This window comes from Phoca vitulina, unplaced genomic scaffold (genome assembly GCF_004348235.1).
Source record: "Phoca vitulina isolate PV1807 unplaced genomic scaffold, GSC_HSeal_1.0 scaffold97, whole genome shotgun sequence".
Classification (NCBI taxonomy): Eukaryota; Metazoa; Chordata; class Mammalia; order Carnivora; family Phocidae; genus Phoca; species Phoca vitulina.
The window spans coordinates 631,561-656,490 of record NW_022589800.1 but is presented as its reverse complement, the minus strand read 5'-3'; the positions used below and the strand labels follow the sequence as shown (position 1 = coordinate 656,490).

The window sequence follows — 24,930 nt, the reverse complement described above, 5'->3', positions numbered from 1 at the left end:
GAAAAAAAAGAGAATTGAAATCAGGACATCTGAGACCACAAAGGCTCCAAACTACTGAAAGAATAATCAGTTTTCTTTTCACTTAATTAATGTTAAAATGACTTGTCAACGGAGATATGTTGTGTAGGTACCTAACTAGTAACAGACTACTAGTTAAGTACCTTCAGGTCAATAGCTCATACGCAGAGGCGAGCTAGCTAAGTGGGAAAGTGGGGACGGCTCACATGAGCTGGGCAACCACAAGGGTAAGCAGGTCTCCTCTTAGCCTGACCTTGGCAACAAGCTGTTTCTGAGAAGCCAAAGTTCTTCATGGCTGAGAGCTCATGCCCTTTAGACATTTCAGAGAACAAGTGATATGAGCTGTGGTATAAATTTTCAATGAGACTGAAAGGCATATCAGTGAGGTCCGGCTACCTCCACTTAGGGCTGTATGATAAACACACAATTTTTAACATTAAATTGTTAGAGATGACCGGCCAACATACAAATATGCATAGTACTTGGCACACAGATCCTTTAATAAAATGCTACTGAATCTATTCTGAAGATGTCCTGTTTGCTAAGTAATACGTTCTAAAGGGTAAAAATCAGAAAAAAAAAAATTTCTGCTCTTAAAAAAAATGTTAGATGTGAAGTCCACTCTATTCTAATGCAGCAGTGGCAAATCTTTTTTTAAGTTATAACAGGTTTTATGCTTAATACATACATTTTGGGCTTAGGAAATAACACATAATTACAATGCAAAATTTGATTTCGATTAATACATAAAAATAGGGAACGCTTCACGGATTTGCGTGTCATCCTTGCTCAGGGGCCATGATCATCTTCCCTGTATCATTCCGATTTTAGTGTATGTGATGCCGAAGCAAGAACTAATGTAAGTTTTTTTTATGGGCTCCCGAATTCCTTTAAAAATTCTCATTCCAGGGGTGCCTGGGTGGTTCAGTCGGTTAAGCGTCCGACTCTTGGTTTCGGCTCAGGTCATGATCTCAGGGTTGTAGGATTAAGCCCAGAGTCAGGCTCTGTGTTCAGTGGGGAGTCTGCTTGAGATTTTCTCTTCCTCTCCCTCTGTGCCTCCCATTCATGTTCTCTCTCTCTCTCTCAAATAAATAAATAAATAAATTTTAAGAATAAAGTAAAATAAAAATTCTCCTTCCATAGCTATACGGCTGGGTCATTCCCATAGAGAAATTCTGTGTGTAAATCTTACCCCCATTGTTAATGATACTGGGAGGAGAGGGGTGCTATACCCAAATTGCATGTCAGCGCCAGGCCCTGCTGTGGGTGTACCCCTGAACCATCCACAGCCCTTCAACGTCACTGAGGATTGCTTTCCAAGTGAAGCTCATTGGTGTCCAGTGAAGGGATGCGACAACACTAGAGGGACGTGGGAAAGTCAATGTAAGGCAAGGACAAGACTGACCAAACCTAAGGGGTGCTGGAGACGTACCTATTTATATAATCAGGCCCCTGGAAAGGCAGCCACGGGTCCAATCAGTTACACAGCCTTGTGGAGCGGACCTTTGTCTCCTGAATGCAATGGCATCCCCGAGCTGGGGTCCCAAATTGCTTAACTGGTTTAACTCAGTGCAGACTCACTGAGCCTGCACACCCCAGGATATGTTTTTATTTGTGGATCATCCTACCATAGGCACCCAAGGGACTCATCTCCAGCTGGGATTTTTATCTCCCTGCTTCTTGCTGTTGCTCACGTGTCCATTGACGATGTCCAGCTCACTGGGCAATGTACTGTACGCTTCATGAGTCCTGTGAGGATGACCTTACATAATCCTACTCAATCTTTATCGGGGAAAGAGAACCCTGGGACTGATTCTGGCCAGCTTTGGATTGGCCATCACATTAACCGCCCCTTGGGGAGGTTTTATATCATGAAGCCACCCTTCAGGAATTGGCACGATAGAAACATGGGCTAGAAATACCGGCAGTGCCCTCAAGAAATTAAAAATTGTCCTTGACTCCTTAGCTAATGTAGTGTGAGATAATAGACCAGCTCTGGACTACTTGTTAGCAGAAGGAGGGGGGAATCTGTGTAATAACTAATACTTCATGTTGTACCTGGGGTAATAATACCTCAGATGAAGTAGAAGTGGATATTAAAAAAATCTTTGATCAGGAGGCTTGACTGCGTACCTTCGACCAGAGGAGGATCTTCTGATTAAGTCTGGCCGACTATCAAACGGCACGACCCAGTATCACAAATTTCCTCTCTTTCCTGCGGCCACTAATAATCCTGCAGCTCATTACTTTTTGGACCTGCATACTTACCTGTTTGGTACAGTTCGTGACCAAGCATACAGAGGCCATACAATTACAGATGGTGGTAACACAAGGGTATGAACAGCTCAGAGCTGAGCCCGGTGACTCACATATCTCAGACTAGTTAGAAAGAGGTTCTGCACCTCTGCTGATTCCCACAATGGTGCCCACATCCAGCAGGAAGTAACTACAGAAGATGATCCATTGTCCCATGCCCCCTCAAGAATGAGAAGCAGAATAAAACTAGAGAAGGGAATTTGTCACCAATGAGATGTCCTAGACTCAGGAAACTCCTAGAAGCTTCTGCCTATGAATTTTATCTTTTAGAAACTAACTAATGAATTGCTGGAACAGGAAAAGAAACCTTTTGAACACAAACTGCAGGAGAGTGATCATCATCATCATCATCAGAAAGTAAGTCCTGGTAAGAATTAATAAGATAAATAATTATTAAGAAAATAAGTGCTGGAGAAATTAAGACCTTCATACATTGCTGGTCGGAATGTAAACTGGATCAGCCACTGTAGAAAACTATTTGTGACTCCTCAGAAGATTAATCCTAGAATTATCGTATGATCCAGAATTGGATCAGAATTGAAAACAGGTACTCAAGCAAATACTTGCACACAAATCTTCATCACAGCACCATTTACAAGAGCCAAAAGGTGGAAACAAGCCAAGTGTTCATCTATATAGATGAGTGGATAAATAAAATGTGGTACACACACACACACGGAGTATTATTGAACAATAAGAAGAAATAAAGTGCTGATACACGATACAATGTGATGGAACCTCAAAAACATTATGCTAAGTGAAAGCAGTCAGGCACAAAGGTCACACATCATACCATTTCACTGATATGAAATGTCCAGAATAGGTAAACCCACAGAGACAAAAAGCTAGTTGGTATTTGCAGGGGGTGAGCGGGGTTTGGGGGGAGGGGCAAATGGGAAATTACTGCTTAATGGACATAGAGTCTTCTTTTGGGGTGATAAAATGTTTTGGAATGATAAAGGTGGTGGTTGCACAACACCGTGAATGTACTAAATGCTACTGAATTACATACTTTACAATTATTATTTTATGTTTTGTGAATTTTACCTTAATGGAAGAAAGAAAGAAAATCTGCCTGTAGGGGGAGACCCAGCTGAGGCTAGATGGGGATCGGGAGGCTGGAAGCTGAGAGGCACGGGAGGCTGGAGGTCACATGGGACAGACCACGACTCTGAGAGGTGGAGAAGTACAGTTGTCCTTGAGGATAATGTCAAAATGCAAAACAACTCCTTGCCCGTGGTGAGCAACAATAAACATTGGAAGGTGTGGATGGTTGGTAAGAGAAGTAGCTAACACTGCCCCCGAGGAAGGGAGCCATTGGATACAATCTCTTAGCAGAAAAGTTTTGACTCAGGACCTCAGAATCATGTGGCTAATTCACATGTATTGGCTCGGCCTATGCTTGCAACCACTTCTCTCCTGAACATTAGAATACCCGTATCTGCTTCTGGCAAATATACGCAGAGAATGAGTCCCTATTTCTCCCTCCCTTCAACCCCAATATGACTAAAATCCCGTGAAATCTAGATCCTTGCTACTCAATGTGTGGTCCACCGAGCAACATTGGGGTTACCAGGGAGCTTATTATGAATGCAGAATATTTGTCTGCATTCAGAATCAGTATTATAAGACTCCCTAGTAATTTGTATGCATGTCAATGCTTGATAAGTTTCCATCTAGAAAGAATAAAACAGAGAAACTAATGAAATTTATTTTCTCCAGGGCATGATGATGCCCGATTCCAGTTATACCTACGGGAATTATTTCCCAATATGGTTTATCTTTTCAGCTAACTTTTTAAAAAAATAGCAAGTTACAGTGTCTGACCAACTGGAAAGAAGTTTGGATGGCATGAGTCATCTTCCTTCGTGCTTGTTTTCAAAATTGACTTCATTTGTGCCAGATCCTTGCTGCAGCAGATTTCTTTCCCTTCCTCAAACTTCTGACCCCAAGCAAAGGAGATCCCCTTGTTTTTCTGTTTCATGGTACCCTGCTGATTTTCTTCCTGGTGTCACATTTTGTAATTATATATACATTCATGTGAATACATAGCTATGTGTAAACTAAGTAGCATAGCCAGGTGATTATGAGCACAGACTCTGGAGCCAGGCTCCCTGATGTCCAACCTTGGCAATCATTGCTCCTCTCCTGGGCTTCAGAACACCTGCAAATGCATTCCCATGTGTTTCTTTTTACGGTGCCACCCCAACCCATAATTGTGTGACACGAAGCACGTTACTTAAGTGTCGTGTGCCTTCTTTCCTCTTCCCTGAAGTGGGAATAAGGACAGTGTCTATTTCATAGGGTATTTACGAGAGATATCGATGGAAATGGGGAGGAACAGGGGAATTTTAACCTGAGCACATTCAGAATATTTCATTTTAGGGTGGGTTCGGTTTTGTCAGAGGTAAAAGTGAGGCAAAGATGCGGGGCTTTGCCACCAAGCCAGGGAGTGGCTCTTGAATATATGAACAAATTCTCCCTCTTTCTGCACCTTACCCATACTGCCCAGGGTTCTGTCCTCCTTGCACTTTCTCCTTAGCTTTGTTTATTAGTTCCGTGCCATGACTCCCAAGCCTCCAGCCCCTAGACCTCAATTCCCAGCTGCTCTCTGGAAATCTTCTCATGGATATCACACTGATGTCTTAAAATCAGTAGGTCCCAAACTGAACTCACCTTCTCCATGGCTGCTCCCTCCTCCCCTCCCCTTTATCACCCAATTTCACCACCTTTGGCTACTCTGAAATTTCCCTGCCGCTTCCGCCGTACTTCATACCCTCCTTCCCTGCTTGCCTTAGTTATCATCGATTTCTGTGCAATATGCCATTTCACTTATTCATCTAGTTTCCCCTGCTCAAATGAACTCGGTAAGGATGGGGGTTTTTGCCTGCTTTGATCACGATACACCCCAGAAAGTAGAAAACCAGCCTTTCCCCTCACTCCTGCTGCCAGTCAGTCTAGTTAATTCCACATCTGTGGTGACTCTCTCACTTCTGTCTTTTCTCTTGTGCTAGGGCAGTGCTTCGTCAGTTGTCACTGTTTCTCAGAACTGCTGCAACTGTTACAAGAGCTTGCCACCTGCTAGCTAATGAAATTTGGGCAAGTTCTTTAAATCATCTTGGCTCCTCATTTTAAAATGGGGTCAATATAATACAAACTCACAGGCCAGTCCTGAGGCTTATGTATATAATGCATGTGCAGCACTTAGCCCAAGGCCCGGAACAGAATACCTTCATGTTTTCCACGTATAACGGACAGGGGGAGCCGTTCCTTTCTCTGTGGCACCTAAAGTCCTGCTGCACTGCCTAGACCCTGATTTGCATGAGAGATTGCGAGATGTCTCTTTTCACAGTAAGCAAAAACTAATAGGACTATTCTAGTGTCTTCACTGTGCCCAGAAATTGTGGGTACGCTGAGCCATAGATCTTCAATCTTTTCAATAAGGATAGTGAGGTTCAGGCAGAATCAGTAACCTACCTGAGGTTCCAGAGCAAGATAGTAGCTAATTTGGGAAGAGAAATCACTCTCCTAACCTCAGGACTCTTCATACCACAGCATGCTGGTTGTAAAGCCCAAGTAGTCTGGTCTTAGAAGCAGCTCACCTCCCATGCCCCGCAGAGACTTCCCTCAAAGGCAGACACAGGTGAAGCCGTGACCTTTGAAGGAGCGAGGGCACCTCATGTGCTAAATTGAGAGGAGGTGGCAGTTTCTCAGGCACAACCGAGAGGCCCCCATCCCCACCCCTTCCGATGGCAGAGAGACAGACAGACAATATGCGCAAGTGACTTAGATCGAGCAAGCAGCACAAAACCAGGGCGTCAGTGAGTGGCTACCTGAATCTGCTGCAGCATTTACCTGGGCTGAAGGAGAAGACAAGCGTGAGGGGCAGAAGCAACCAGAGCATGCTGTCAGCGGCAGAGGCTTGTGCTGGTGGCCTCCCGGTGCCTGGCACCTGCTCTTCTCTCCTCTGTCATAAATGAGATTCGTTCTCAGGGAGACTTCCCCTTCCTCTCAGAGGTGTGGTAAGCCCTCTGACCACATGCTGCAGGCCTGATTTTATTACTACTCCCTTTACTTTTTTTTCTGAGCGAAGCACAAAGACCTTAAGTGTGCACTGTGAATTGGCATTTTTGTTTTCCATCTAGATCCTTTTTTCATTTTTTTGTGTGTGTGTGTGTGGTGAAATGGCCTAAATGACATGTCGTGGTGTTGTAAGCTGAAAGTTACTGTTTTAGGGGCGCCTGGGCGGCTCAGATGGTTAAGTGTCTGTCTTTGGCTCTCAGGTCATGATCTCCGGGTCCTAGGATCGAGCCCCACGTCGGGAGTCTGCCTGTCCCCCCACTCCCTGCCATGCTCGTTCTCTCTCTCTCAAATGAATACATAAAATATTTTTTTAAAAAAATTACTGTTTTAACTGTTCAATTCAGTGAACCAACATTACAGGCATACCTTGTTTTATTGCGCTGCACTTTATTGAGCATTGCAGACATTGTGCTTTTTACAAACTGAAGTTGTGGGGGAACCCTGGGTCAAGCAAGTCTATTGGCGCCATTTTTCCAACACTTACTTGCTTTGTGCCACATTTGGGCAATGCTCACAATATTTCAAAGTTTTTCATTATTATTATATTTTTATGGTGATCTGTGATCACTGATCTTTGATGTTACTATTTTTTTTAAAGATTTTTATGTATTTACTTGTGAGAGAGAAAGAGAGCATGAGAGAGGGGAGAGGCAGAGGGAGAAGCAGAATCCCCGCTGAGCAGGGAGCCCGATGCGAGGCTCAATCCCAGAACCCTGGGATCATGACCTGAGCTGAAGGCAGACGCTTAACCTCCTGAGCCACCCAGGCGCCCCTGATGTTACTATTGTAATTGTCTGGGGGCTCTGTGAGCCACTTCCATATAAGATGGCGAACTTAATCGATAGATATGTGTGTGTGCTGATTTTCCCACCGACGGCCATTCCTCCGTCTCTCTCCCTCTCCTCGGGCCTCCCTATTCCCTGAGACACAACAGTATTGAAATTAGGCCAGTTAATAACCCTACGACGAACGGCCCCTAAGTGTTCAGGTAAAAGGAAGAATCACGCATCCATTGCTTTAAATTGAAACCTGGCAGGGATTAAGCTTAGTGAGGAAAGCATGTCCAAAGCTGAGACAGACTGAAAGCCTAGGCCTCTTGCACCAGTGAGCCAAGTTGTGAATGCAAAGGAAAACTTGTTGGAGGAAATTAAAAGTGCTATTCCAGTGAACACACAGGAAGATGAGAAAGCTAACTGGCCTGTTGCTGATGTGGAGAAAGTCTGGGTGGTCTGGACCTTCTTTACCTGCCTTTTATCTTCTGTTCAAAACCATGCTCACCTTGAAACTAGGGATTGTTTGGTTGTATCTGCAAGTCTGTCATGGTACATAGCACAATTTCACATACAAGATATCATCTCCTTGAAAAACTTTCCCAAACCTCCTGAAAACCGGGTGAAGTGATTTGCTCTTCTTATTATTCAAATCATAGCATTTCTCACGTGGTTCAGAATGTTTCCTTGGCCTCTCTTCTTTATTTCTTTATAATTTAATTGAGGACACGAAATGGGTTGATTACCATTCTTACCCACAGCCTAACACAGTACCTAGGACTATAACAGACACTCAGTAAATATGAAGTTAATGAGTAAATGCAATGCAATGTATTCCTATGTAAGGACTACAGCAATATGTTCTTTTTTTTTTTTTTTTTAATTGAAGCGTTGTTGACTATATTGACTATAATTGACTATAAAACTAGTATTATTAAGGGCGCCGGGGTGGCTCAGTTGGTTAAGCGCCCAACTCTTGATTTCAGCTCAGGTCATGATCTCAGGGTTGTGAGATTCAGCCCTGCATCCGGCCGGCTCCTTGCTCAGCGTGGAGTCTGCTTGAGATTCTTTCCCTCTGCCCCTCCCCCCGTGCTCTCTCTCTCAAATGCATAAATAATCTTAAAAAAAATAAAACTGGTATTATTAGTGTCAGGTGTACGACAGAGTGACTCCACATTTATAGGCATTATGAGATGCTCACCACTGTAAGTATAGTTACTGCCTGTCGTCACACAAGGTTAGCACAATTTATTGGCTATGTTTCTTCTTTTTAAAGATTTATTTATTTATCTATTTGAGAGAGAGAGAGCGAGCACGCAAGCAGGGGGGGAGCAGAGGGAGAGGGAGGAGAGAAGCAGACTTCCTGCTGAGTGCAGAGCCTAAAGCAGGGCTCAATCCCACGATCCTGAGATCAGGACCTGAGCTGAGATCAAGAGTTGGACGCTCAACCGACTGAGCCACCCAGGGGCCCCTATTGACTATATTTCTTATGCTGTACTTTTCATCCCCGTGACTTAGAACTGGAAGTTCGTATGTCTTGATCCCATTCACCTATTTCACTCATGCCCCTACCCCCCTTCCCTCTGGCAACCACCAGTTTGTTCTCTGTATTTATCAGCCTGTTTTTGTTTGTTTGTTTTGTTTTTTAGATTACATGTATAAGTGAAATCATATGGTATTTATCCCTCCCTGTCTGACTTATTTCACTGAGCCTAATACCCTTTTGGTCCATCCATGTTCTTGCAAATGGCAAGATTTCATTCATTTTTATGACTGAGTAATATCCGATTATATATGTCACATTTTTTATCCATTCATCTATCAGTGGATGTTCACTTCTATACCTTGGTTATTGTAAATAATTCTGCAATAAATGTAGAAGTGCATATATCTTTTTAAACTAGTGTTTTTGTTTCCTTTGGATAAATATCCAGAAATGGAATAGCTGGATCATATGGTATTTCTATTCTTAATTTTTTTGAGGAACCTCCAAACTGTTTTCCATGGTGGCTGCACTAGTCTACATTCCCACCAACAGTCATGAGGGTTCCCTTTCTTCCACATCCTCAACAATACTTGTTATTTCTTGTCTTCTGTTACTAGTCACTCTGACTGGGGTGAGGCAACATCTCATTGTGGTTTTGATTTGTTTTTCCCTGCTGATTAGTGATGTTGAGCATCTTTTCACGTGTCCAGTGGCTATCTGTATGTCTTCTTTAGAAAAATGTCTATTCGGGGTGTTGGGCGGGGCATGTGTGAAATAGGTGAAGGGGTTTGAGTACACTTACCATGATGAGCATTGAGTAATGTGCGGAATTGCTGAGTTGCTGTATTGGACACCTGAAACTAATATAACACGGTATGTTAACTATACAGGAGTTAAAATAAAAACATTTTTGAAAGTAACAAAATATCGTGAATTAATAGAGCATCCCTTTATGTTCCCCCATTCCCAGAGGCAACCACAGTCTTGAATTTGGTTGTTCTCCACATGTTATTTAAATTGTTTACACATTGTGTGTGTTTGTGTGTGTGTATAAGAGGCAACAATAAAATGCCTCAGTTGGAGAAAGGATAAAAAAGAAAAAGAAAAAAAAAGAAAAATGTCTATTCATGGGGTGTCTGGGTGGCTCAGTTGGTTAAGCATCTGCCTTTGGCTCAGGTCATGATCCCAGGATCCTGGAATTGAGCCCCTCATGGGGCTCCCTGATCCATGGGGAGCCTGCTTCTCCCTCTCTCTCTGCCTGCCGCTCCCCCTGCTTGTGCTCTCTCTCTCTGTCAAATAAATAAATAAAATCTTAAAAAAAAATGTCTATTCAGGAGCAGGATAGCCGTAAAGTGTGCAGAGCATGGATGCTCTCGTGTGTGCATGAGTGTCTGTTTCTCTAGCAAGGGTGAGACCACAGCCTCGTCCTTCGCTCACCATTGGACTGTGACCACCGTAAAACTCTCAGGGCTCCACGCGCCACCCAGGGAGGTGGCATTAAGACATGCTTCTACCCGGAGGAGCCAAGAAGGGGAACCTTCCCGGAAAGTGGAAGCGCACGGTCATTGGAAGTATAAACCAGTCCAACTGCTTGAGAAAATGTGGCGACACCAGTATGCTCAAAGTGTGTGTATCCTGTGACCCAGCGAGTCCACGCCCCGGGAAACCTTGTGTGTGTGTACCCAGAGCCACGCACAGCGACCTGCGTTAACAGCACGGAAAATGTGGCACGTCCACACCTGTGTGCCTCTGAAACAAGACTGGGCAGCAAACAACACAGAAAAAGACAAGAGTAGGATTCCATTCACATACAATTCCAGTGCAGGCAAAACCAAACAACAGTGTTTAAGGATGAGTCCATTCTGTGGTCAAGCTGTAAAGAAATCAAGGGCATGACTAACGAATCGGGACAGCAATTCCCTGTGGATGGGGAGGGCACAGGGATAAGACCGGGGGCTCAGGGGAACAAGTATTGTGTTCCCTTCCCCACGTTATATACTTATGTTTGCTCCACTTAAAATTTCAATTTTAAAGAGGAAAACAGTTCATTCAACCCCATCTTCATCCTGCCAGGCCTTGGTGGAGGTGGAGTCTATTCCAGGCCCAGGCAAAGGCGCTGTTTGGGCAACTTCATTCATTCTGGCTGGAGAACAAAGCAAGGAGGAAAACAACCGGAGACGGGGGGAAGCTACGGGCAACCTGGCCTTGAGCCTATGAGCAAGGAGAAGCCGTGGACAGGTTTCAAGCAGGAAGTGAGTGACAGGATCAGGTTTGTCCTAAAAGGACACAGAAGATGATGTAGCCCCGGCACCTGGCATGTTGTAGGTACTCGAATGTTTCCTTCAACTCTGACTCTCTCCCTCAGACTGGAGAAAGAGGGATTTCAGTGGGGGAGAGGGTGGGCATTCCCACATGCAGGGAGCTTAGGAGGCAAATGCGAAAGGATTTCCCCCTTGAAGACCTCTTTCCTTTGGGAGGTACGCGGGTTCTTTCTCCCTGCGCACAGCCCCCTGCACCTTAGTATATTCCCAGAGCTGCACAACCATCACCACAGTCTAGCTGTAGAACATTCTCATCACCCTACAAAGACCCTCAAGCTGAACGCCTCGTTGCCTGGGGGGCTGGGGAGACCGTCCACACAGAGCTGAGAGGCAGAACGTTCCCAAGGATGCGGGGCACCAGCCTCCCGTCTCCCAGTGCTTTAGTCTATTAGAATGAACAAATACGACACTGTAATTTTCAGATTACATATGTAAAATGTTAATTCACTTCGAGTTCCTCTTTACTTGCTCCTTAAGAATGTCTGTCTTGAAAGCTAAACTGTGCACTCAAAAGCTGTTTATATTTTATCAGTATTTCTAGATGCTCTGTAGTGGGAAAATTTTTGGGATTGTCTAGCCTGCCATGTGGTCTTAAATACAGGTCCTCCCACCCCCATTAGAATGAAACCATCTCAAACCAGTCACGTCTAGATTATCTTGAGCAGGCATTACACCTTTGTCCCACACTGAGATCAATAAATGGGTCCAAAGGGGAGTGTCTATAAATGACTGTGTAGCAACTATAAATACGGTTCTTGGCCACAGGATGTTCAGGGCTGCAGACACACACATGCTTCACTACGGTGGGCACCCTTGCCTAGGACCCTCTAAATGCTTAAAATCAAAGCAAGATCCAGGCCAAAAACTTGTAAATCAAATTCTCAGGAGTATAAACAGCAGATCCTGGAAAATGAGGCACTGGGCCACACAGACAACGTACCTCCGGGAAAAGCAGACTCCAGGTGTTGAATCCTACATCCTACTCCCTCACATTAACTTCTGATGTCTGCTTGTAAGACCAGTATTTGAATGATCTTACTGGCTTTGACAGACTTACCCTAACTCAAATTCTTGTATCATCTGATTACAAGCAGACTGAGCATCACTGGCAAAACACACATGCCTACATGAATAAGCAATCTAGGTTTTCACTGAAATTGTTTCCCAGATTGACTGACCGCTCGTCCATGTCGCCCACAGGTGATCGAGGATTTAGTGGTTTTTTTAATTTTACAGTTTTAAAGCAGGGTCTAAAACCGTACTCACCGCTTGTTTTGCCTCAAGAATAGTCCTTGTCTTCCTGATGAGAGATGTGTCAAATGATCAGACAGTCACTTACTCCACCACTGCATTCCCGCCATAAAGGTTGTACATGTCATCTGGGAACTGAAGACTTACTGGCATCACTATGAATTGCGAACATGCACTTACTCAAATAATGTTAAAGCTGTGCACCTAAGAGAACATACACTCGCCTATTGACTAATGAAATGCGCTGTCTTAAAGGTTTGATTATGTCAAAATATTCAGAAAAGTGTTCATCTTCAACATATATTCAAATGTTCAAAATAAAATTAAGAGACAAGTTGTTGGCGTGTAAAATGGGGGAAGGGAAGTAGGAAAGGGAAATGAAAATTTTCCTAAGTGGTCTCTGGTTAATGACGAACACCTATAAAGTTTAACTCACGGAAGAGCTGCAGGTGAGCAACTCCAAGGGCAGAGAGGAACACGCACTTGTTACGTGTCTCTTCAATGTCTGGTACTGTGCTCAGTGTTTTCCTCCCATGATTTCATAGGGTTGATGGGGACAGTTTCGGTTAGGAAAGAAGAAAGTTCTGGCAATGGATGGTGGTGACAGTTGCACAACAATGTAAATGTACTTAATGCTACAGAACTGTACACTTAAAAATGGTTAAAATGGTAAATTTTACGTTATATATTCTCTGCTCGTTTTTTAAATTGGATTGATTGGGGTTTTTTTTTGTATCAAGTTGTATGAGCTCTTTATTTTGATATAAAGTATTTTTAAATGAAGGTGTGTACTTTTTTTTAGACATACTCCCATTGCATATTCAATAGATTACAATTTGGTATAAACATAACTTTTTAAAAGACTTCTTTATCTGAGAGAAAGAGAGAGGAGAGAGAGAGAGAGAGAGTGTGTGTGTGCGTGCGTGTGTGTGTGTGTGTGAACAGGGGGAGGGGCAGAGGGAGAAGGAGAAAGAGAAGAATCTCCAGGAGACTCCCCGCCGAGCAGGGAGCCCAATGCAGGGCTTAATCCCACGACCCTGAAATCATGACCTGAACCGAAATCAAGAGTCCGATGCTTAACTAACTGAGCCACTGAGGTGCCCCAGTATAAACATAACTTTTATATGCACTGGGAAACCAAAAATTTCACTTGACTTACTTTATTGTGATACTCACTTCATTGCAATGCTCTGGAGCTGAACCTGCAATATCTCTGAGATATGCCTGTATCTATTTCCAAAATGTTTTTATTATCTGTGATAATGTGATTTATGAGAAATATATATTTGGTCACTCATTTCTTATATATATTTCATCTTTGCCCATGGTTCCTGTCTCACAGCTCCCAAGACCCTTGGAATTTCCTCAGTGATTAGAGTAATGGGAATATCTTTTGTTATAATATTTGGTCTCTTGTCCTCAGTTCCTAAAATCTCTTCAGAGATTTAAGAGAGAAATGGGTGTTTTGTTCGTAACAAACCTTTTCCACCACAACTGGATTTATGTTAACAAGTGGCTTTTGGACTTCACCTTAAGATGAGGGTTGGTTGCCAGGGGAACCAGCCATGTGAATGTGTCAAATGATCGGACAGTCACTTATCCACCACTGCATTCATGGAAACTTTAGTCCTACTTCCTGACCTCCTGGGAGGGGAGGGGCCTGGAGGTTGAATCAGTTACCAATGGTCAGTGAATTAATCGATCATGCCTACATAACAAAATCTCCATGAAAACCCAAAAGGAGGGGGTTCAGAGAGCTTCTGGGTTGGTGAAGATGTGGAGATTTGGGAGAGTGGTGACCTCAGAGAGGACCTGGAAGCTCCTTGCCCTTTCTCCACACCTTGCCCTGTGCGTCCCTTCCATTTGGCTGTTCCTGAGTTACATCCTTTCATAATAAACTGGTAATCTAGTAAATGAAGAGTTTCCTTGAATTCTGTGGGCTGCTCTAGCAAATTAATTGAACCTAAGGAGGGGGTTGTCGGAACCTTCAATCTATAGCCTGTGGGTCAGGAGCCCTGCATTTGTGACTGCCATCTGAAATGGGGATGGTGGGGCAGACTTGTGGGACTAAACACTTAACCTGTGGAAACTTATGCTATCTCCAGGTAGATGGGGTCAGAATTGAGTTGAATTATAGGACACCCAGCTGGTGTTGGGAAATTCCTTGTTTGTTTGGACACCCACGCCCCTACCAAAACACACAATGGGTTTGGGTGCAAAACCTTTTATTATCCCAAACAGAATCTCTATAACCATTAAGCAGTGAATCTCTATTACTCCTTTCCTTCAGCCCCTAGCAACCTAATCTACTTTCTCTCTCTCTGACTTTGCCAATTCTAGATACCTCATATAAGTGGAATTATATTTGCCCTTTAGTGTCTGGCTTATTTCAAAAAGCATAATGTCTTCAAGGTATATGCATATTATAGGATGTATCAGAATTTCACTCTATTTTTTATGGCTAAATAATATTCCATTTTTTTAATATAACACATTTTCTTTATTCATTCATCTATTTGTGGACACTGGAGTGTTTCCACCTTTTGCACATTGTGAATAATTTTGCGACGAACATTGGAGTACATGTATCTGTTTGAGGCCCTGCTTTCTATTCTCTTGGATATACACCTAGGATTGGGATTGCTGGGTCATATGATAATTCTATGGTTAGCTTTTTGAGGACCCACTAAACTGTCCTCCATTATGGCTGCACCATTTTACATTTGCACCGGCAATGCATAGAAGTTCCAGTTTCTCTACATCTTTGCCAACATTTGTCGTTTTGTTTTTTGATAATAATCATCCTCATGGATGTTAAGTAATATCTCATTGTGGCTTTGATTTGCATTTCTTTAATGATTAGTGATGTTGAGCATCTTTTCATGTGCTTATTGGTCATTTGTATATCTTCTTTGGAGAAGCACCTATTCAAGTTATTTGCCCCTTTTAAAATTGTTTGGGTTTTATTGTTATTGAGTCGTAGGAGTTCTCTATATATTCTAGATATTAATCTCCTATAACATACATGATTTGCAAATATTTTCTTCCATTCTGGGATTATGTCACTTGATAGTGTCTTTTGAGGCACAAAAGTTTTAAATTTCGATGAAGGCCAGTTTACCTGTTTTTTTGTTGTTGTTGTTTATGCTTTTGGTGTTATATTAAAAAAATAATTGCCAAATCCAATATTATAAAGATTTTCCCCTATGTTTTCGCCTAAGAGTTTTTTAGTCTTAGCTCTTATATCTAGGTCTTTGATCCATTTGAATTAATTTTTGTGTATGGAATAAGATAAGGGTCCAACTTCATTCTTTTGCATGTAGAGATCCAGTTTTCCCAACATAATTTGTTGAAAAGACTGTCCTTTCCCTATTGAATGTTCTCAATATCCTTGGCAAAAATCATCTGAACATTTATTCAAGGGTTTGTATCTAGGTGCTCTATTTTATTCCATTGGTCTGTCTTATGCCTATGCGGCACTGTTTTTGATTACTCTAGCTTTCCCATAAATTTTGAAATCAGGAAGTGTGAGTCAAACAACTTTGTTCTTCTTTTTCAGGATTGTTTGTCCATTCAGGGTCCCTTGACATTCTTATGAAATTTAGGATGTGTTTTTCCATTTCTGCAAAAAACGTTGGGATTTGATCAGGGTTGCATTGACTCTGTAGATCATTTTGGATAGTATTGTCACCTTATAATATTAAATCTTTCAATTCATGGACACAGAATGTTTCCCATTTATTTTTGTCTTCTTTAATTTCATTCAGTAATGTTTTATAATTTTCTACATTTAAGACTTTTGCCTCCTTGGTTAATTTTATTCCTAAGTATTTTATTCTTTTTAATGCTATTGTAAATGCAATTGTTTTCACAATTTCCTATTTGTGTGGTTCATTGTTGGTGTATGAAAACAACTGTGTTTTGTGGGTTCATTTTGCATATTGCTACTTTGCTTAACTCATTTATTAGTTCTAATAGGTTTTTTTGTGTGTGTGGAATCTTTAGGGTTTTCTATATATAAGATCATGTCATCTATGAACAGAGATCATTTTACTTCTTCTTTTCCAATTTGGATGCCTTTTATTTCTTTTTCTTGCCTAATTGCTCTGGCTAGAACTCCAAATACTATGTTGAGTAGAAATGGTAAAAACCAGCATCCTTGTTTTCTTCTTTATCTTAGGAGGAAAGCTTTTAGTCTTTCACCTTTGAGTATGATATTAGCTGTGAGTTTTTCATATATGGCCTATTATGGGGCTGAATTACAGGTGTGTGACTTATGGATACAATTAATCATTTCAGGGGAAGCCAGGGATAGAGATGGGGTTATCCAGGAACAATCTGGGGAGGACCTTGTTGTCTGATGGTGCGGGCCTCTGTGAATTGCACGGGAGACCAACAAGACTTTTGGGAATTTTATACCAGCAGAAATGCTGTCAACTTGGACTGAAGGAGACAGAGACAGGACTAGATTAAGGAAGGCCGTGGGATTTCTGGAATTCTACAGGATAGACCAATAAAGTTATCCAGCTGCAAACATGTATTATCATTGCAGAAATGAGAAAAAAGCCAGGGCTGATCCTGCCACCATGGGCTCTAAGGCACAGCTCAGGGGTCAGGGTTGCTTTTGGTTACAGAGGGGTGGGGCCCCTGCTGAAGGTGGAGAGGATGAACCTGGTGGTCCCAGCAGGCAGAGCCACCCAGGTGGATCCACCAAACAGAGCGTGGAGCCAAAGAGGATTACCACCATGTCTTAAACTCTAATAGAATCTGCCCAGCTAGGTTTTGGACTTGCTTGGAAACTGTGACTCCTTCCCTTTTTTTTATTGAGGTATAATTGACATATAGTTATATTAGTTTCAGGTGTGCAACATAATGATTCTCTATTTGTATACAATGGGAAATAATCACCACAATAAGTCTAGTTATCATTGGTCACTATACATGGTTACACATTTTTTTTGTGTTGAGAACTTTTAAGATTTATTCTTAGCAACTTTCAAATATGCAATACATATTATTAACTATAGTTTTCATAACATACATTACATCCCCATGACTTATTTATTTTATAATGGGAAGTTTTTATCTTTTGAAACTCTTCACCCACTTCACCCTCTCCTCATGCCCCCCTCCCCTCTGACAACCACTAATTTGTCATCTCTATCCATGAGCTTGGGGTTTTTTGGGTTGTTATTGTCATAATTTGATTGTTGTCATAATTTGATTGTGTGTTTTGTTTTGTTTTAGATTCCACATATAAGGGAAATCATAGCAACATGGTTGGTCCTTGAGGGCATTATGCTAACTGAAATAAGTTAGACAGAGAAAGACAAATTCCATATGATTTCACTTGTATATGGACTCTAAAAAAACAAAACAAACAAATGTGACTCCTTTCCTTTTTTCTATTTCTCCCTTTGGAGTGGGCATGTCTATCCTTTGTTTGTCTCACCATTATATTGGGGAAGCATATAACTTGTCTGGTTTTACAGATTCACAACTGGAGTTGAATTTTCCCTCAGGGTAAGTCATACCTTGAGATTCCCACATACCTGATTTAGATGATATTTAGATGAGATTTTGGACTGAGAGTTGATACTGAAATAGGTTAAGACTTTGGGGCTGTTGGGATGGAGTGAACACATTTTACTTGTTAAAAGGACATATTTGGGGGATGCAGAAGGCAGAATGTTATAGGTTGAACTGTGTCCTGCCAAAATGCACATGTTGAAGTCCTAACACCCACTACCTCAGAATGTGACTGTATTTGGAGATAAGATGTTCAAAGAGGTAATTAAGTTAAAATAAGGTCGTATGGGTGGACCTTAATTCAATAAGGTTGATGTCTTTATAAAAAGAAGAGATTAGAACATAGACATGCACAGAGAGAAGATATGTGAAGACACAGGGAGAAGAAAACCATCTATAAGCCAGAGAGAGAGGCCTCACAATAAACTGATCTTGCTGACATCTTAATTGCAGACTTCTAGCCTCTGGGACTGTAAGAAAATACATTTCTGTTGTTTAAACCATCCAGCCTGTGGTACTTTGTTATGGCAGTCTTTGGCAAACTAATATATGGTTTTTATTATGTGGAAGTAATTTCCTTGTATTCCTAATTTGTTAACTGTTTTTAATCATGAAAAGGGTGTTGAATGTTGTCAAATGTTTTTTCTGCATCAACTGAGATGATCATGTGGTTTTTCCCCCTTTCATTCTATTAATTGTTCTATTGCGTTCATTGTTTTTTTTTATGTTGAACCTTCCTTGCCCTCCAGGAATAAATCCAACTTGGTCACGATATATAATCATTTTAATGTGCTGCTGAATTTGGTTTGTTGGTATTTTGTTGAGGATTTTTGCATCAACATTCATGAGGGATATTATTCTATACTTTTATCAATGGGTGGTACTGGTGAAACACTGGAAAGTGGGAAGAAGGGAGAAATGTTTTTTTCATCTTGGCTTCTGATAATGTCCCCAGCAGTGGCAGCAATAATGGGAAATGAATGCAGTTCCAGGGTTCTTGGTCTAGCAATGCAGTTCCAGCAGTCATTCCAGAAGTCTTGGCAGTGTGGTATTTGTGGGCTCCGGCTCCAATGATGGCAGCCACAGTGGTGGAGCAACTTAGGCTCCCAGATTCTTGTGGCTTTGGTTGAAGTACGGACTCCTGGCATCCTGTCATGGGACAGCACTAGTTCCAAAGGCAAATTCCCCCAAGAGTGGTAACACCTTCCTGGACTTGGTCAGTAACCTCATCTTCCCTGTTTCACTCCTCAAACCCTTCCATCACTTTTGTATTCAATTCTTATGTTCAATTTGTGGGGTTTGGATATTTAACATGGTTTCAATTTTTCTGATTGGGCATTGACTGAAACGTCTTCTATTTTTATTGTATTTGCTAATTTTTTTCCTAATCAGTTGTGGTTGTTGAATTTTATCAAATACATTTTTTGGCATCAGTCAAGATGATTATGGTCTTTTCCCCTCCTCTTTAATGTGTTTAAACAATAAATTGCAATAGAAGATTTCTTTTTTTTCTTTTTTAAAGATTTTATTTATTTATTTGACAGAGAGAGAGATAGTGAGAGCAGGAACACAAGCAGGGGGAGTGGGAGAGGGAGAAGCAGGCTTCCCACGGAGCAGGGAGCCCGATGTGGGACTCGATCCCAGGACCCTGGGATCATGACCTGAGCCGAAGGCAGACACTTAACGACTGAGCCACCCAGGCGCCCCGCAATAGAAGATTTCTTAAAGATAAATCATCTTTGCATTCTGGGGATAAACCCTACTTGATTGTATTTTTTTTTTCTTTTCATGCATTGCTTGGTTCATTTACTAAAATTTAATTTTTTTTTTTTTTAAGATTTTATTTATTCATTTGACAGAGAGAGAGACAGCGAGAGAGGGAACACAAGCAGGGGGAGTGGGAGAGGGAGAAGCAGGCTTCCCGCGGAGCAGGGAGCCCGATGCGGGGCTCGATCCCAGGACCCTGGGATCATGACCTGAGCCAAAGGCAGACGCTTAACAACTGAGCCACCCAGGCGCCCCCATTTACTAAAATTTAAATTAAGATTTTTTTCTTCTTATTTTTTAAATTAAGGTCCTAGTATTTATATGTATAAGTGAGATTATCAGGAATTGACAACTTTTTTCCTGTAAAAGTCAAGGTAGTGAATATTTTACACTGTGCAACTATACATTCTTCACTGCAACTATTCAACTTGGCTGTTGTAGAATGAAAGCAGCCATTGTCAATACATAAACAGATGACTGCTGTGTGTGTTCCAATAAAACTTTATTTACGAACACTGAAATTTGAATTCCATATAATTTTCACATATTACCAATATTATGCTTTCAAGTTTTTTTCAACCTTTGGAAATTGTAAAGACTATTCTTAGCACACAGGTAATATAAAAACACTTGGCAGGCTGGATTTGTACACAGGCTGTTGTTTGCTGATCCCTGGTCTATATTTTTCTTGTTGGAGAATCATCCTCATCTAGTTTGGAATCAGTGTTATATTAATAGTGCTCAATGAACTTTGAAGTTTCTATGCTTTGGAACAGTTAAAATTACATGGGAATTATCCTGTCACTGAATATGATAGAACTAGTTCATGAGACCACCTAGCCTTGGCACATTTATGGAAATTAGATTACTGAATATTGTTTCCAATTTTTCTCTGGTTAAAGAAGTTCTTCTACTTATAAACTCTCAGCTTGTGAACCACTACAGATATAAAGGTACACCAGCAGTCCATTGGTTCCTCCTGCCACCAGGATCACATCTGTGTTTGGAAAGACCACTCTGGCTGCGGTGTAGAGAATGGATTGGACTAGGATGAGTGTGGATGTGGGAGGGAAGCTGCTGTTGTCCAGGAAGAGGTGGTGGGGGCCACGACTGCGGCAGCTATTGGCAGATGAAAGAAGAGAAGTCAGATAGACTGCAAAAACATTTAGGAGGTGTGTTAAGGGTTTTCAAGGCTACTTCCATGTTCAGTGATTCACTAGGAGGATTTACAGGATTTGGCATATAGTCCTACTCATGGCTACGATTTATTACAGGGAATAGATCAAAGCAAGATCAGCAAAGGGAATGGTACCTGGAGTTGTGTCCAGAAGAAACCAGGTGAAGCTTCCAAGAGTCTTATCCCAGTGGAGTCACACAGGACCATTCTTAATTCTTCTAGCAACACATTGTGCCAACATGTGTGAAATGTGGTCCACCTGGAAGCCTGCCTCCGCCCAGAATTCCAGGGTTTTTTTTCAACTGTCAAAATGGAGGCACTGTCTGCCTAGCACATACCAAAATTTCAGAACCCCAGAAGGAAATCAGGTGTTCAGCACAAACCAAATTGTACAAATAGTTTAAGCTCAGTGAACCACTCTTATCAGGGTGCGGTCAAACTCCCCAAATCCAACTTCCCAGACACCAGCCCAGGACAACCCTGTGAGCATGCCTTTCCGAGGATAACAGTCTTAGCCCTATAATGTTAGTTCTTTTCTATGTTTTCTGACCCCTAACTATGTTTCCTGCACAGGAAGTACATTCGATATTTTTCTACTGCATTTCTACCCAAAGGTTAGAGACCTATTAAGGGTCTTAATGTTTAGGAGTAAATAGCTTTGTCATTGCGACATGTGCCAAAGGATTCTCACGTTCCAGGTAAGGCAGGTGAAGTCCGCACAAACTGGTGCATCTTCATTAGGTTAATCAAAATATGATAACATTGAAGACTTCCTCTCCAACTTGCACAGGGTCAGGTACTGTGGGTACAAATGGTGAGCAAAACCAGCCATGGTCTGTGCCCTGATGGAGCTCAGTCTAGTGAGGAAAGAGAGACGTTAACTAAATAATCACAAGGAGAAATATTTAAAGACGAAATTTGAAATCTTCTGTGAAGGAAAGACATGTAGTACAATGAGAACAAAGTGTGGGCATCAAACACGGTCTGCAGGAGCAGGGAAAGTTGCTCCCAGGAAGGGGCGTTTGCACTGAGCCTTGAGGGATGAGTGGTAGGGGGCGTTGGTATTGGAGGTGGTGAGGGGAAGGAGGAGAGGTAGAGAAAGAGTCCTAGGGTTAACGCATAAGGATAAAATAAATGAAATGTGCCAGAACTTCAGGGCACTGGAAGAACACCACCAATTTTTTTTTTTAAATCTTCTCAAGTAGTTCTGTATCTGCTTACAGAGTTTCTACAAAGGGACTCTAAAGTTCTTCAGGGTAGCAGCTTAATTTCAGACCAACAAGAAAGGGATGTGGAGATGTAGCTGGGGGAGCTGGGAGCCCAAGCACATCTGCAAAGAGCTGCTCCGAGCAGAGGATCTGGGGCTTCTCTGATAAGCGGGGAGTTATGGAGGTGTTTTCAGATCTAGAAGCTTCCATTTGAAATCTCACACACCACTTCTTAGCAAGTCCATTCTCCTTCAGGGTTTCACAAAACATCCTGAGGTCCTGCACCCACCGTTGTGAGGAAACCACAGCCCATCCTTCTCACTGAAAAGCCCAGTGCTTTCTCCAAGAGGCACCGTGAGTGACCCACACAACCTCTGCTCTCCATTCCCCAGACCCAGACTCTGAAACGGAGAATCCCAGTGTCTGGGTCCCAATCTGAGTTCAGTTCAACAAATATTTATTCATATGTTTATGAAGCTCTCCTAGGCACTAGCTTCTATCATGGGTGCAGTGAATGACAAGAGGAATAAAGCAAAGCTCTTGCCCTGGAGGGAGGTGTGACTTAAGTGCCCAGTTTCCTATCTTTAGGATGATGGAGGCAGAGCTGCCTTCCCTTCCTCCAGCCACGTGCCTGTGCTGTGCTCTGGTTTATTGCTTCTGGTGTTGGCCCTCCCAGTGGCTAGCTTTCCATCCTCTCTCGGGGTCCTGGTCACCTCTCTCACGGTAGACTTCCTCGTCCTCAATTTCTGTCTTACTGCCCTCAACCCCACAGTCCCTTTGTGGCTACTCAGGGCCTGAGGCTTCAGACAGCACAGGCCCTTTGTCACGTTGGAGAGTCTTTGCTGTTTCTTTGCTACTTGCTTGGTCTCTTTTCTTGAAAAACAAAACAAAGTAAGACACACACAAAAAAAATAGGTGCATTATCGACTAGTTTGTGTTTACCTGCTGAAATGGAGCCTGTAGTCTCATTTCTTAGGCACTTAGGAGGTAAAATTTATGGGCAGTAAATACTTTATTAACGGAAATTTACAAGCGAGCTATATATTTAAGTTTGAGTTGGCGGGGGGGTTCAGAATTCTACACAAAGAGGGATCCTCGGTTTGGTCCTTGAGTATAAAATAGCTAGAGATGGAAAGGAGAGAAGGTTTTCCAGGCACAGGACACAGCGTGGGCAAAGATGTAGAGCAGGAAAGGATTGGGTGGGTTCGTGGACCCACGTACCTCTGTGTGACTGGAGCTTATGGAAGAAGCAGGAGAAAGGCCCGGACAGTCTGATGGGTCAAATTGCTCAGGAGTCTGGTCCCACAGGAAAAATTTCTCAGTAGAAAAATAAAGTGATAAGGTCAGCATTTTGGAAAGATTGCTCTTTATGTGATAACAGCCCAGGTCACATGTGATAAAGGAATGACCTGGGAGAGTGGACACCGGGAAGGAGGCTAGGCAGATTGAGGGGACATGGTTGAGTTAGACTTGACAAGACCTAGTGACTGCTTAGATGTAGGGCGTCTGGAGTCAAGAATACAAGTTTCCTGCCTTGGGAAGCTGTGGGTAGGGGAGGCACTGAGAACAGTGGCTCGGCGCCCAGCCCCTGGACCTGGGAGGCCAGCAGTGAAGTCCTGGTTTCCATAGTAACTTGGACTAGTTGCTGAGCCTTTCTGTGACTTAGTTTTTAATTTGTAAAGTGAAGGAGGATTGCATCTTCAGGGATTAGATGATTTTTAATGTTTCTTGTGGGCTTTAGATGAGTTAGTACAAATAAAACCTTCGGGTGGGGAATGGCACATCATAGGCTCCAATAAATGTTAGCTATTATGAGTATGGTGGGTCATCAAAACTTAAAGGCACACAGCTGTTTTTAAACTTTTAAATAGTGTTGCACAACTCATAAATTCTTACCTCTTCTTCTGTTTCTGTTATTCTTCTGATATTAATAGTGGAAATTTGCACTGTTTTTCTCTCATCTTATAACAACTCATCAGCAGTGTTTATGACCTGGATCCCTTGTTGGCTGTGAAACCAGCTCTGCCCAAAATGCAGACAGTGAGCTCTACTCAACATTCTTAATGGGTGTTTCCAATAGAAGAGTTGAGTGGTTATCCAGACAACAACGGAATTAATATATGAATACATTTACTTGGAGCTGCTCTTGGTGTCTTTAAAATATTATTATACGTACATATTCATTCAACAAATATTTGTGGTCCACCTATGAAATGTCAAGAAAAGTGCCAGGTGCTGGGAGTCCAGAGCCAGGTATAGGAAGGCTCAAGTGCGTGGTCAGGTGCAAGTGTGTGGCTCTTGGTGACAAAAAGTCTTGAGTTCAAGCCCTGTGTTCCCCAGCTGCCTGATTTTGCCAGGTATTTATTCCCTCAGTCTTAACATAAGCTGGAAGAATTGCTGTTGTTGTGAGTTGTGTAAAGCATCTAGTATAGCAATTGGTATACAAAGAAGCCCTTAATTAACTCTTGCAGTCTCCCTGCCCTCAGGAGCTCTCTGTTTGCATTATTATTATTCAGACCAGCCCTTGTTCTCTCCGTCTGGCTGGGGAGGGTAGCATGGTAAGTGAAATGACAGGAGGAACAAGCATCGGTGTAGGAGGCCTGGGAGTTAAGTTCAGCGCACAACACTAATTGGCACAATATCAGCTACGTTTGTGCTGCAAGAACCTGACACAGGGTCAGCGCCTGATGAAGGTTCAAGCCTGTAAGATCAGCTTGGAGGCATATCCTTATAGTGCTGCCTCATATTAACTCTACACAGTAGGAGCTATTACTGTCCCCATTTTGCAGGTGGGAACACTGAGGCACAGAAAGGCGAACCTAACTTGCCTGAGGTCACAGAACAAAGAAATCAGGATTCAGACCCAGGCACTCCAGCATCGGAGCCTGCGTTTGGGACCACCCAGTACCCCTCCGCCTTCTGCCTTCTCCTCCAAACTTCATTTTACAGCCAGTAGAGACCGTCTCTAAGGGTTCTTGAGAAAATTACTCAAACCCAGGAAAAT

The 24,930-nt window shown here is 42.4% G+C and overlaps 1 protein-coding gene and 1 non-coding gene across 2 annotated transcripts in view; both read right to left on the bottom strand.

Moving 5' to 3' along the window:
- The window catches only part of SLAMF6 (SLAM family member 6), a 32,743-nt gene extending 26,484 nt beyond the window's left edge, over positions 1-6,259 (bottom strand). Inside the window, exon 1 of the mRNA XM_032397290.1 lies at positions 6,190-6,259. Coding sequence (XP_032253181.1) covers positions 6,190-6,238 — 49 coding nt within the window. The 5' untranslated portion in view covers positions 6,239-6,259. The remainder of the gene's footprint in view (positions 1-6,189) is intronic.
- LOC116627518 lies at positions 767-873 on the bottom strand. The gene has a single exon (XR_004298497.1). It is a non-coding gene; the product is annotated as a U6 spliceosomal RNA (small nuclear RNA).
- Positions 6,260-24,930: the final 18,671 nt, after the last annotated feature.